The sequence below is a fragment of the Pteronotus mesoamericanus genome, unplaced genomic scaffold (assembly GCF_021234165.1).
Source record: "Pteronotus mesoamericanus isolate MK-2021 breed Mesoamerican mustached bat unplaced genomic scaffold, CSHL_Meso_final scaffold_85, whole genome shotgun sequence".
NCBI lineage: Eukaryota > Metazoa > Chordata > Mammalia > Chiroptera > Mormoopidae > Pteronotus > Pteronotus mesoamericanus.
In genome coordinates this window covers 54,884,112-54,898,688 of record NW_026555329.1, presented here as the reverse complement: position 1 = coordinate 54,898,688, position 14,577 = coordinate 54,884,112, and the positions used below count along the sequence as shown (strand labels likewise).

General features: G+C 41.1%; 1 protein-coding gene across 4 annotated transcripts in view; it reads right to left on the bottom strand.

Annotated features, from left to right (window-relative positions):
- ST7 (suppression of tumorigenicity 7) overlaps positions 1–14,577 on the bottom strand; it is a 314,490-nt gene that overhangs the window by 860 nt on the left and 299,053 nt on the right. For 2 of the 4 annotated variants that reach the window (XM_054563969.1, XM_054563971.1), the window contains 3 exons: positions 9,467–9,559; positions 6,662–6,801; positions 4,827–5,850 (listed from right to left, as the gene is read on the bottom strand). In XM_054563969.1, the coding sequence (XP_054419944.1) occupies positions 5,731–5,850; positions 6,662–6,801; positions 9,467–9,559 (353 nt within the window). In that variant the 3' untranslated portion in view covers positions 4,827–5,730. Of the gene's footprint in view, positions 1–4,826; positions 5,851–6,661; positions 6,802–9,466; positions 9,560–14,577 lie in introns of those variants that run through there. The other 2 variants (XM_054563970.1, XM_054563972.1) reach the window with 1 other exon arrangement.

The following is a 14,577-nucleotide window of genomic DNA, read 5'->3' as shown; positions in this document are numbered from 1 at the left end:
GACACGCCTCATGGGAGCCTGCGGGGGCGGGGTGGTGGGGGGGGGGAGGCGGGCAGGGGGGGCGGTGGCAGGCGGGGCAGCAAATGAGTCAGCCCACAGAGGGCGTGTCTTGTTAAAGAGCTGCTGCTCTGAGGGGATCTTTGGGATCTATCTTATTTGGTTACTAAACTCCTTCCTGCTTTACATGCAGACAGTAATTTAGCAGATTAACTTGCCTTTTAAGAAAGCCAAGTGCTTCACCTGAGATTCACTTAACATAATCTCAAAACTGTTCTGATTATGTTCTTGTGAAGAATCAGCTTCACTTCACAAACCACCCAGTACTGAGCAGAAGAGGTGCCCTAAGCTAGCCAGGCACGAGAAGGGTGTTTGGATGCTTTCCTTGCCCTCTCTCTGTCTCTTCAGAACCAAGGTATCACCTCATTTGGGTTCAATACCTCATTTGTGTACTGTGGGGTCCTTTGTCCTAATCCCTTGTCCATAGCACATCATTGTCTACACCACCAAGAATTTCCCATAGAAATATAGTAGGATGTCAGTATATAGGCAGAGGGGAACATGGTTATTAAGTGAAAAAAATGAGTGGACCGTACAGGCTTCTCTACTGGTCATACGATCTATGGATTGTGCGTCTTTGAGTAGGAGTATGGTAAGCAAGTTTCCCAAATTCGTTTGACATCAGAAGCTTTCCTTCTTCTCCTTTTAAAGGAACCAGCAGACTACAAACTGAGAAGGACTGTAATATATTATAGCTGGATCATCAAGTGTGAAGATGTAAAGAAAACTCAAAATAGTATAAGATTTGGAGCCTTATCAAAAGATAGAGATAGGGTAGGGATGACAAGCAGAGAATATGAGCAGGTGGGCCCTCCGGGCTCAATAAACAACTGGAAGAAAAATAAACAACTGGTATGACCAGAAGATAGTAAATAATTTAGCTTAGCTAGAAGAGTTACAGGTAGAGCTTAAAAGTAACTAGAAGAATGCTGGGGATGGCCTGAAGCCAGGCTGGATTTGTAGTTAAGAATAGGTAGCCATGTTAGTACTTGAGCAAAGATGGATGGCTCTTTCTTTCCTCATGTGTGTTAGATATGTGACAGTTTCCAATAACCTCCTGAAATTGTCCGTTGAATGCACAGAACAACTGGAGATGCTCACCCTACAGAATGGACTGCCTACGCTTTTCAGTTTAGGGTTGAATGCAGGTGTAAGCATCATGGAAGATATTTGCCCCAAAAGTGAGTAATTACTCTCCAAGTTGCCTCTGAAAGAGTATGTAAAATCCTGGTTATGAGAGGATAATATGGAACAAGTCCACTGATTGCATTAAACCAACATGATAACATTATAAAATTTAAAATACATACCCATTTTTTTTTTACTTATTTATATGTGTTCAGAGACCACCATGCTTCATACATCAGAGAATTTGCCTATAATACTCAGTTGCATAAAGAGTGGCTAGGTGCCAAAGTGTTCTGGATAAACCAGAGATGCTGACAAGGGTTGGAAGACGGGGCTCAGTGAACAAGGTGATATTGCTGGTAGAATGATCTTATCCTAAGGACTTGACAAAAAGCAGATTTAGAACTGCTGAAGTTGTGACTGAGGGGAAGGAACTACTGCAGTGTTTGCACAAGCCGGTGCAGTTGGATAGAAGGCATCGTTCAAGGTCTGTGCAACACACAATGCCAGGCACTATGACTCAGGACATCAGGGAGCCTCAGCCTGTGCAGCAGAATGAATGGGGATGTCGTTACAAAGTTGGTTAAAGCCCCTTTTGTTTCTTTGCTTTTTTGTTTTGGGCACTGACCTACTTTGATAAAAAAGTGCAAAAGCAAGGCCTCTGGAAATCAAGAGGTAAGCCTCTGTTCCTGTGAGATGTTCCTAATTGCCCCTCTTCCCACAAGTGCAGCAAGACACAATGCAGCCTGTCCCCCTGGACTACACCTGCTTTCTCAGCAAGTTTTCACAAGAGATTTAAGGTCCCATACCTCCAGACTTTGTGATAATGTTCTGTTCTCCCTCACACCTAGAAGGTTCTCCCCTTGGGAAGTTGAGGAGAGAATCCCTTGAACCTCCTCCCAGAGACCCTAATTCTTCCATAGCACCCAGTTGTGATGTACAGCTTTTATTACTAAGTTAATTTCTTCCTTAGCACACTGCCCCACATCGTCCTTCCCATACACACCCAAGGGGGAAGCAGACAATGCGATAAAGTGTCAGAATGTGCTGCGTCCTTTCATTTAGGAACCAAATAAAGGTCAACAGCTTTCATTGGGAGGCATTAAAAAAAAAGTTTGGTGGAACCTGCCTTGCTTGGAGAGCTCATTTATATTTCTTTGCATGTTGGAAAATCAGTCCCTTTTATTTTGCCAGAGACACAACCAATGCATATAGAGGAATAGCAGTTACATTCATTGGCTTGGGAAATTAATTGCCTGAAGAATTAAGTCTGAATGAGCAACCCCAGGCAACCCTGGAACAGCTCATCTCTCTCAATGTTCAAAACTGCTGTCCAGAGGGCAGAGATGCATGGTCGAAATGCACTGTGATTCAATCAGTGTCTTGTGGTGAGAAAAAGCAACTGAACCAGTAAAAAAGAGAGAGTGACACTTCAATTGCCTGATACTCCTTTTTCTGAAACACCATTACTTAGAAGGTCATGGCTCCCGTACTTCGTTAACATTGAAAACGCCTCCTCTTATCTGAATAAGTTCCAGGTGCCCCATTGCAATCAGACAATTGACATTTCACTGTAATCAATATCAGACTTCAAAGAGGTCAGGGCCTATAAGTGAAGATGAGAGTCAGAAGTCAGCAGGCTCAGTCTCAGGGAAGGAAGGAGAAAGTCTACAGGAGTAAAGACAGGGTCCTTGAAAGCAGAAGGGGGTCAGAATGCTGACCTTCCCACATTCTGCCAGGGGCTGGGTTTCGAACATAACTTATTTATATGAGCAACCTTATCTTGGTAACCAAACATTCTAGGAAGAGTTAGTCCTAAGTCATTGAGGTAGATTAGATTAGGAGGAAAGCCCGTCAAAGCTTCTCATTTTGCTATTTTCCAGTGGCTCACACTTTGCTGTGGACTTCCTTACTGGCTATGTATCAACGTGTAAACACACTGGAGATCTCCCAAGCTGCACGTGGCCTGTGGGGCGGCAGTGCAATCTCTGCATCTACTAAAAGTCATTATCCCAGGGACATACCTCAGACGAGGGCTGAGGATATCATTTTCACAAGCTGCAAATGGTTGACGGCAGCCTGTAGGGCAGCTGTGATAACCTGCAGAAGGCTTCAGGAGGGACCCTATTAAGTAACAAGGGTAAAATGTGGAGAAGGCTATGGGGCGGTGGGGGAGGGGAGCGTGATGAGGCTCGTCTCTTTCAGGCCATCCATCTTCCTTCCCCACGAAGTCCCTCCAGACATTTTGGAAACTGCTGTAAACCTTAATGAAGGGCAAGATGAATGCGGCCATCCAGACAGAGGTTTAAAAGCAAATTTATCTAAACCACGTATGAAAATTATAAGTAGCTGACCAAATGACCACACCTTCATAGAGTGTAAAATACAAGTCTGGTAAAGGCAAACTTGTATCTCGTTCAATCATTTGACCTTAGACTCAGAACCAAAACTTGAGAACATGACATGAGGAGGGCGTCCCTTTGTCTAACATCCATAATGAACACATCTCTCTGATACTCTGGAGGCTGCACAGCCTTTCCTAGAGAATACCCAGTCTTATTCTATTACTATCCTCTCATCCTCCCAAATCCCATCCTAGTTAAAGCAGTTTCCGATTAGTCATTTAATTCAATGCAGCAGTTCTCAGTCCTGGTTCCACACCTGAATCACCTGGGGAGTGTCTGAAAACTCAGATGCCCATGCTGCATCCCAGACCAATCAAGTCAGACTACCATGGGGACTGGGGTCGGGGGCGACGTCAGAAATTTTTAATCTCCCCAAGATGCTTCCAAGGTGCAGCCAGAGTGAGACCGCTGATCCCTACAAAGTGTTCACCTCAACAGCTCTGACCGCACACCACACCCCTATAAATGTTCTTGACAGGAAATTCTGTTCTCAACCCCTGTCCTCAGAATCTGCTGAGGTGCTTGTTAAAAACACAGATTTCTGGGTGTTAACACAGTTCTGAATTTCTGGTGGGCCATGTGAATTTTACGTACACTAGAGCCTGAGAATCTTTAATCCCAAACTCCCATCAAGTGCTATTTTTTAGTTTAATAAATAATATGGAGCCAATGACATTTTTATAAATGCACCTTAGAAAATGTATATGAGAGTAAGAATATAGAAGGAACAGTAATTTTCTAATGTCGTAAATATATTCTTATTTAAAAATTTACTAAGTTGCACTCTAATCTACTCGGAAATTTGGCAACTACTTTTATTCACTGTTTGGCTTAGGAGTAGAATAATGAATATCATAGGCCTTAATAAAATAGGGAGCATCCAAGGAGGCAACTTGGGAGATGCTGAGAATTTGCAAGAGGAAACAGGCTTGATAGTTTCGGCGGGCAGAATAGGAATAGAGGAAGTTAAAGGGAGGCCAATTTTATCAATGCAAAGAAAAGTTCTGAGTGATCCAACAATGAAATGGGCTTCAATGTTAAGTAAGTTCCAACTGGTGAAAGTATTCAAGATAAATGTGGGTAACTTCCAAATTGACCAACTATTGAAGGCAATTTGTTTAAGGCCCTTTCAACTTTAAAAGTCTATGATTATAAATAGATAAGAAGAAATGTTAGGCTGTATCTGATTTTTACATTGATTCTTTCTGCAGAAACCAACCATTTATTTATTTAATAATCATTTATTGAAAACCTACTATGTGCAAGGCACTGTGCAAAGCTTTGGGGATACAGAGATGAGGAAGACAGTTCTGCTCTCAAGGAGCTCCCATTCTAAAAGGGGGGCAGACAAGTTTTCAGCAATTATGTAATATTACAATAAATGTGAAAATATAGGTATTCACGGAATGCTGTGGGGTCATAGAGGAGAGCTCTAACTCAGCTTTTGAAAAACTTAGAAAGCTGAGTATAAAGGAATAAAGGGGCATTAGTAGGGTGGACCGGCAGGGGGTGGTGATGGGAAAGAACATTCCATGCAGAGAAAATGGCACGTGCAAAGGTACTGAGGTGTACCAGACACTGGTGCATCTGGGAAGGGTGAGTAATTCACTATGGCCCAAGAGCAGTGTCTATGCAAGAGTTGGGAGAGATGAGGTTGAGGAGGCAAGCAAGGGCCAGATCATAAAGAGCTGGTACCTTATCTTGAAGATAGTTGGAAACCATTGGAGAAATTCAATCAAGGAAGTAACATGCTCAGACTTGCAATTTAGGAAGATCATTTCTGTTTCAGTATAAAAGAAAGACTAGCAAAGGATTAGACTAGACGCAAGGAGAGCAGCTAAGACTTTTGTAGGAGTCCAGGCAAGAAATAAGGAAGACCTAAACTAAGACAGAAGCCATGGGGGAGAAAGAGGAGAAGAAGACGTGATTACATTGACTGAATGTCTAGTGGCTTAGCTGGTTACACCCAACAGATTTTGGAAGCTGAGAAAGATGGGATGTGGTGAGTGAGAGAGGGAAGAGCTCGGGAGGGCTGCTGAGTTTCTGGCTTGAGTAACTGAGTGAGTGGCAGTGCCACTGGCGGAGATCAGGAATACAGGAGGGGAGCGGTTTTGGTGGTAGGGGAAGAAGGATGATGAGTTCAGTTTTGGAAATGTTGAGATTGAGGTGCCGGTGGGATTTCCAGTTCATCTTCAACACGCATGAAAATACTCTCGCAATTCCAGTCCCTGAACTCTGCCGAGCAGAAAATGTCAATCATCTGGAAAGGGATTAAATCAACCCAGCCAAGTTAGAAATCATCCTTTCTGACTGCGCTCACCTTGAAATCAGAATGGACTTCCATGAAAACAACAGATACACTTTTCCTTACTCTTTCTGTTTGAAACTCATCTGTGGCAAAATCAGTAAACTTTCCTCACTGTATGTGCAGTTTGCCATGGTCAGTTTTCAACAAGGAAACAACAGGTCTTGATTGTTAATGCAGATGGTTTTTCTGATTAAAGCTCCTCTCCACAATCCTCCTTAAATATTGTTAATGGATTTCCATATTTCTAAAATGTCATATCTGAATACATCTTACTATTACAAGTTCTTCACACCCTCTTAATTCATTCCCCAAACAGGCCAAAGGTTTGTAATTATTAAAATTTTAATTTAAATCATCTTTGAAAATGTAAATCTCATTTTTCTTGGAAAAAGATCCACGCTATCTAAAGATTAGAAATAACATCATTCAATTTATACAAAACTGAATAATCTCACATACATTTTTCATTTGCTAGGATTCCCTTAATTATTTATTTAATCCTTTTAGAGTTCATGCATGTTGGGGAAACTGTTGAGAATCTTTTTGTGAATGAAACAAGGCAAGGCACACATTAACAAATAATCTACACTTTCTCACTTGACCCTCAACCCTTTGATTCCACTAATGATAATGAAAATTAAACAGTGAGCAAATGATCATTACGGGCATATTCATTTCTACACAACACTCTCCCATTTCTCTTAGGTTGCTTCTCTTGCTTTCTCTGCCCTTTCCTTGAGGCTTCCCTCTGGCAAATACTCACAGCTTTTGCGAAGACTCCCATAAGTTCCGGGAATTGATGTGTTAGGAGGGCCAGCATGGCTGTGAAGGAACACAATCCAGCAGTAAAGAGAATAAAGAAGGGAAGCTCCTTCTTTGGGTAAACCGAGACTTCATGGAAAGCTGTGGAGAACATCATAAGGGAAATGTTAGGGCTGGAATAAGTGCATTCTCAGGGAATTTCTGTATGTGGGATGGATTCCTTAGAGCTTTGGCTAAAGCCTGTTGCAAATGAAAAAGGCAGTGCACTTGAATGAACCAGAGTCAACACTGGAGCTGCCCTTGGCTGCCTAACTGATTCTCCCAAGTCCATGTTCAACCTTCAGCACTCTATCTGGAAGCATGATAGAGCTCATTTGGGGATGTCACACATTCATGGGCACAGATAGTAACACCACCTATGCCTAATATATAATACACCTTTCTCAAAAGCAAACACAAATGAAACAAAACTTTATTCAAATTATAAAACACATGTTCATTGTATAAAACCTGGAAAATGCAAAATACCGTATACTGAAAAAGAATAATCCAGTCTCTAGATTTTCACCTTCCTGTAATTTTTAATCATTAGAATGCAGTGATACTAGTTTATCCTGTAATTTTTCCTGGTGCGCTCTAGGTATGTTGATGGAGGGGGCCACCCAGATAGAGACATTCAGCAAGGACCTCATATGCTGGCCTATTCCATCTGCAGGGTTGGAGATAAGGGCTGTAAGGGTCATCTGGTGCAACTGTAGGAGACTCTTGATGATAAATATACTTCCAACCCCCACCAAAAAAATAGATAACTGGTGCTCTTTGGAGTGCCTTTCATAACTTTTAAATTACAAATGTTGGGTTTGGGGAAACCAAAAAACTGTGGCAGAAAAGCTGAGAAAATTGACTTCACGGCTTCCTGGAGCTCTGTGGCTGCCTGTGCCCTAGGCCTGCCAGTGAGAAAAGCAGCAGCTGCCAAGGCCCTGGCGCAGGGAACTAGTAACACTTCCGTGAGCAGTCCCGCCGTTGCACCAAAATGATCTAAGTGCTCCCCTTTTCTCAGGAAACCCAAGATGTTAAAGGCCTTTCCTCAACCACTCAGCTCTCGTTACTTAAATCCCTAAACAGTAATCTGCTCTGCTGAAACTGAGGGTGGAGAGGGAGAGAGGGGCAAAGCACAAATAAGCACATGCACCTGAATCCAGAGAAGTCAACCTGCTAGGACCCAAACATGGGGTAGAGGTGTGCTTGAGGCCACTGTGGCAACAATGGTACTTTTAGTGTACAAAATATGGGCAGCACCTAAAACAACGGACCGTCTCTGTGTGCTCACTCTTGAAACCCAACCCCCCAAAAAGAGTTTTGAGGAGAGATCAGAGTTGGATCAATGCATTCAATTAAGTAAATGTGAGCCATAATTTTCTGTTTCAGGCTTATAAACATTATGCATGTACAGTTTCTTTTAAGAACTGTAATCTTGTTCTAATAATGAATGGGGACACAATGGAAACTTAATTGGACTCAATTAAACATTTTAAAACAGTGTACTTTTCAGGAAACTATCTATACTAGAAAACTGAAATTTTAACAAAGAGCTCCCTGAAAGGGAAGTCAAAAAGTAAAGTGTGGGTCCATAATAGGGATTTGGTGATATCAAACCTAACATAGTATGAGACATCAGACCGTTTTCACAATAAAACTTGGACAGTGAGGAATATGTCACTGCGATTTCCCAATTCCCTAAGTAACAAAGTTCACATTGGGGCTGGCTAGCAAGGAAACAAGTAAGCTACCTCCTGCTACTTCAATTTGAGACAGCGATTTTGTTTTGCACCCATAGCCCATCATGTTGGAGATTTATGACTGACTCAATAACTCTGGTGTTGGACAATTTACTATGCACTCAGGGCTCCAAAGTTACACTGTTCCTCTGGGAAAAGTGTTTAAATATGTTATAGCTATGAGGTATGATATAACCGGGGCTGGTAAAGGGGAGGGGGTGGCAGGAGAGTGGATGGGGAAAAGGGAATAGCTAAATTTGGAGCTTATGATCTGAGGGAGCAAAATACGTCCTAAGTCAGGACCACATGAAGAGCCTGGACATGATCCTGTGCCCAACATGATTTGATAATAACCAGTTAGCCAGACTTGTCAAAACAATGCTGCATCACAGTAAACTAAATCATACTTTCCACATGTGGTGTGGGCCACCAGGCTGCTAGCTTGCACAGCACTCAAGGGTAGGGTCCCCTCTTTGTGCTGTATACAGTGCTGAGGCTGCACATGTGCTCGGCACACGGTATGCCAACACACCACGCGCAGCCCCCAAGACGCTCACAGGAAACCCCTCTGGTCAAGAGCGCTGCATCACTGCAGAAGGCGCACCTGCCCTGCCCCACAACTCCTCCTCTGGCATTGACGCTCCTTCGGAAGTCAGCGCTTCCTCTATAAACTGCAGTCTGTGCAGACTGCATCTGACCAGTGGAGGGCCCAGGCAGCACCCTGAATGCTGGACCAGCCCAGTCAACATCAGCCCCAAATGAGGGATCTCTGTGCTCAGGCCGATATGAGGCCTCTTCATCTAAATTTCAGTCTTCTGGGGTCTTTCCCTTTGATGAATCCGAAGAGATCTAGAGGAGCAGGAGGCCAAACCCACTCACAAAACTCACTTTAATACACATGCTATCAAATAAGGACAGGATTTGGGAGAAGAGTAGTAAAAGACAAGCACATTATATACATGTATCATTCCCAACTCGCCCCATCCCCCTTACTGGCTGAAGAGAAAATATAGAGAGGAGAGACTTACACGGGAGCAGTTCTCGGTCTGCTGTTTCTGTGCAGATTGGGTAAGGATAAAACAGATGCCCCTTTTCTAAGGGATAAGGGATCATCCGAAAAGCTGAAAAGGAGAGACAACATGTTAGAGGTTCAATATTTGTCTCATAATTTCCCAACTTCAAAAAGGGCCTTTTGAGCATTTTTATAATGGGGAATACTTCTTCAAATAACTCCCAGAAAGGATGCAAGACTTCCCCCAGCTCTGAGGCATGTGCCAGATAAACTGTCAGAGGTGCATTATGATGTATGACTCACACATTAATCTCACACTATATATTCTGGGCAAACCTCACGAAACTGGGTGGGGATGGGATGCAGAGGAGTACAGAAGCCATCAATTCCAATGCCCAGGGTTTCCTCATCTACAAAATATTATCAAAATGTCATGAGCACTAATTCAATATAACTCGACTGATGGCAATAGCTCAAACCTGGATTGAAATGCTTCCCCAAGAAACAAACGTGGACTGACTTGTTGGAGCCTGTTCGAGATGTACAAATATGAAAGGCATTCTACTGTGTCTACTTTCAAAATATGTCTGGGTGGATTAGAATTCCAACCAAGATGGATAAAAGACAAAAAATCTAAAAATGCATGACTTGGGAAGTATTTCTAAACTTTTAAATCTTCAATATCATGTGGGAAAAAATGTATTAGGAGAGACTGATTATCTGTATTTTGATGTCAGGCCACCTAAATTCTGCTTTTGTGGCATCAGATAACATTAGGTCTCACACTGAATTATGGCTTTCCAATCAATCCATCCCTTCCTATTATCACATGCGTTACTCTCCACATTACAATGTCATCAGCATGTTAGTCTCACTGTTCCTATGAACACTGCTCTCAGAGGTGATTTTTCTTCAACAGATGTCCTTTAACTACAGCATGTTGTAGATATAAAATATAAAAACTGAGCCCTATACTGGGAATGCTGGATATCAATCCTTGCCTTCACGTGTGTCAAAGAGGGCTAGTGGCAATACAGGATTCTTTTCAGTTTTAAATGCAACATTTCAAGGAATTGTAGCTACATCCTTAGCTGTGTGATTACCTAAGCCTTCTCAAAATGCTGTCAATGTACATATTTATCTTTTGCATACTTATTTCAAACAGAAATCAGAAACAAAGAATGTTCTCCTTCACAAGCAATGACAAGGTTCCATTGTAACCAACATCGGTGCACATATGGTATTTATTCTGGTGTCTGAATATTATTTAAAAGTAAAAATATTATGTATGTGATTCCAGCATTCGGAATGTAGTCAATCTACACCACAGTGGTATCACCCTGAGGTTACAGCACAATGCCACAGAGAATATAAATCACGATAAACGTGGGATTAGAGCAGAGCCAGTTTGCTGGCAGTTTGCTGAGGTAAAAATGTTATCAATTTTCCTCTCGTAACAGAAACCTCTTAAACAGAGATTAAAACATTAAAAACACCCCAGTCTTTAACTGTTCTTAAAAATGAAAGGCTCACCCTAGTTCAATCAGACCTTAACTTTCATGCAAACAAAGATGACTTTTGCCCACTACAACCAGCCGAGAGAAGAGCTCCCCACACAGGTTGTTAACATACAAAGATCCCTCGAAGAAATCACATCTCTCTCAACAGATCTAAGCTTGCAAGGGAAGGAAAAAAACTACAAAACCCAAAAACCCTTTTAGAGCCTTTATAGGGTACACTAAAATCTCTTCTGGGAAGTGGTGCACTTAAATTTAAACTGCAATAAGGCAGATTTTAATACTCTTTCCCATAAATGATGGCTCCTATGAAAGCATCCCAAAAATGTGGAAAAACCTATGTGGACGTTATTTATTTATTTATTTATTTATTTATTTATTTATTTATAAATCCAGATTCTCCATGTGCAACTGGGCTGCTGTAATTAAGAATCTGTTTAGGGTTATATAATATAAATAAACCCCCAGTTTTCAAAGTGGCTATAAATTTGAATGCTAGATTTTATTCAAAAACTGAAGTCAGTTTGCACTTTAGGGAGTAATAGGAGTACAGCGTCTTGAGAGTGTTCAACCATAGAAATGAAATGGTTAGTTGGTATTTTTTTTTTTTTCAGTCAGATGCCAAATGTTTTTTTACTCCTGTATTTGGCATGCATACTGAACTCTGTGCATCAAGTTAGCCTTATTCTTTTAATCAGTTCTGGTCTCTTTGGAGAGGGTGGAGACATTGATTATATACAACTTAACACACACACACACACACTCTCTCTCTCTCTCTCTTCTTTTATTGTCCTCTCACCACCCCCATGATTGTAAAGATGCTTATGGTGCTTTTAAAAATCGCTCTCTTTCTCATGTCAGTTGTTATCTACATCGAGTTCATAAAATAATATTAGGTTTTGGCTCCACTAAACAAAAGCAAATCCAATTTCTGTTTGTGATTCTACCCTTCAGCCACCCTGCTGTGCAGGGTCAGCAAAGTGCCAGATAAGCAGTGGAGTCTGGGGAGACAGGGAAGAGGTGCTGCTCCTGCCTTGCCAGCTTCGCCTCACACCTCCTGTTCCCTTTCACTGAAAAGACATTTCTGTTAATTGCTCCACAAGAACCTCGCACCTTTAACTAAAATGTTCAGAAATTTTGCAAGAGCAAATATTAACACCCTGATTTGGCAGTGCACGTAAGAATGAAAAAAAGTCATTTGATCTATTTTATGAATTTGGTCTATTTGATCTATTTCATGAATGATCACAAACCTTCTAAAAATCTTTTCTGAGAAAAGATGCATTTCTAGGCAAGCAAGGATATACATGTATTTGTTCAAAAACAAAACAAAGAAGCTAAGCCACTCAACGTTTGATGTTTTGTTTGTCTATGTTGTCTTTCAAAGAGGATCTCAGAGACCTTTAATATAGACAGATTACTTGTAATGGTGAGAACTGAATTTGAATCCCAGCTCTACCTCCTCAAAATGTGAGTGTAGGATACAAAGGTGAGCCAAGCATATATAGCTCCTAAACTGATAGAGCTAACCACCCAGGGCAGAAACAAATGATCCAATAATCATAAAAATATGTGTGAAAGTAGCTCCAGGAAGGAGATCCATGAGGCTGTGCATATCTAAAGAAGAAGGAGTAAAGGTGACAGCTAAAGGATGGGTTGGACTTGACCAGGGTATGGACTGCATGTCTTTGGGTGGGTCATTAGTCTGCAACCAGTCTCTTCATCTGTAAATATGAGAATACCACAGACCTCACAAGGCTGTTAAAGGGAGTACCTGTGAGAACAGAGGTCAAGGGGGTCTAAACACAGTGCCTTGCTGCTGTATAAAAAATGGTTTTCTCTTTACCCTCCCTTTTCTACTAACCCTGAAGTTCATACTTTCTATACTAGGGCATACTCTAGTTTATAAATAAAAATGCTGCTTGTATGTAAACAATTAGAAATACAAATGATAGACCAGAAAATTATTGTCAAAATACAAATTTTCACTCTTTACTGCCTTGTAGGAAACTGTCATGAAGGCTATCTGTCTTTTGTGAGGCATTTGGGCACTACAATAAAGGAAGTACAAACATCAAAAGCCTGCATTCTGATCCACATTCTTTCAATATCTAGTTATGTGGCCTCGGAAAAATGAGTTTCCCTTAGAGTAAATGACGTTCCATTCTAATTCTGAAGATAAGCTCTAAAGTTTTACGACAGATTCATAATTTGTTAGTAACCCGAACACTCTGTTCCTATTCTCATGACAGTGCTGCTTACACACACATGTGTGTACATATGTATATATGAGTATATCTGTACACATATATACACGCATGTTTCTCTCAAAGCATTTCAGAGTCGTCTTAATTGTGGTATCCCCAAGACAATGCCTGGTACAAAGGAGGGACTTAATACATTTTTGTTGAGAAAAGGAATGAACAAATTAATGCACACTCAAGAAGAGCAGAATCTCCCCTTTAAAAACTCAAGTGGATCCAAATTGTGGTCAGCCACCAAGACTGAACAGAGAAAGGAGCAGGCTGGTCCTCCTGGGCAAAAGGCGAGAGAGCACCGTCCAGGAGACTGGCTGTTAGTAAACAGTAACCATTACCAGGGAGTTTAGCTGACTATTGCTTTCTCCCAAGAAACAAAAATCTCAGATGTATGGGGTGATGGGGTGGGGGTGGGGATTTCTCCTCAGCAGTCCAAAAGGTGCCAGCCTTTTGGAGTAAAGGTTTAGTTAGAGGAAATGCCCTAAGGCCCACATCTTACAGCAAGTAGCATTTACCATTAGGTTCAAAGAGAATAAATTAGAATCAGAATTTCATCCTATGCTTCAACAATGGGCTATTTTCTCCTCTCAAAGGAAATACTCTGCCTTAGTCCTCCTAAAAAACACCACCTTCATATCTTATACATTATTTAGTGAATTCTTGGGGGGAAAAATCTCCAAAAAGAAAATAAAGAGTCTTATTTGGTCAAGGGTAAAAAAATGGAAACAAAGAAAGGCTAAGTGATATACCCCATAGCATTCTAATCTTCTGATATATAGAACTAGAAAATTAAATCTTCACAGTGGAAGTCAACAGACTACCGTGCTTTATAAAATAAATACAGCCAAAACAGCCTTGAAAATATCTAGGTAGGAGGGAGATAAGGCCACATCAGTATTTGATAAAGATAAAACAGAAGATACGTCATTTAAAATAGGGGACTAAAAGGCATAGTACCATTGTAAATAGGATCCAGTTCAAGTGAAACCTCTCATTTATACATTTGCATTTTTTAATTATTTTTATTATTTTTTAATTTAATCTTTATTGTATGTTTTCCATTACCCTTTAGTCCCCTTATAACCCCCTCCCCCCAGTAATCTCCCACTGTTGTCCAGTCCTTTTTCCTTTTTGCTGTATCTTGGGGGGGGGGGGGTGTGTGTGTGTGTGTGTGTGTGTGTGTGTGTGTGTGTGTGTGTGTGTAACCAGAACCTACAATGTTTAAAATAAGTATAATTCAGATAAGGTGGCAGCTATGTAATGAACTAAGAGACATATTTTTAAATCTTCTATTTTAAAACTTTTCCTCTTTCTTGATTATCCTGACTTTGAGTAACATATTGTGTAATTTC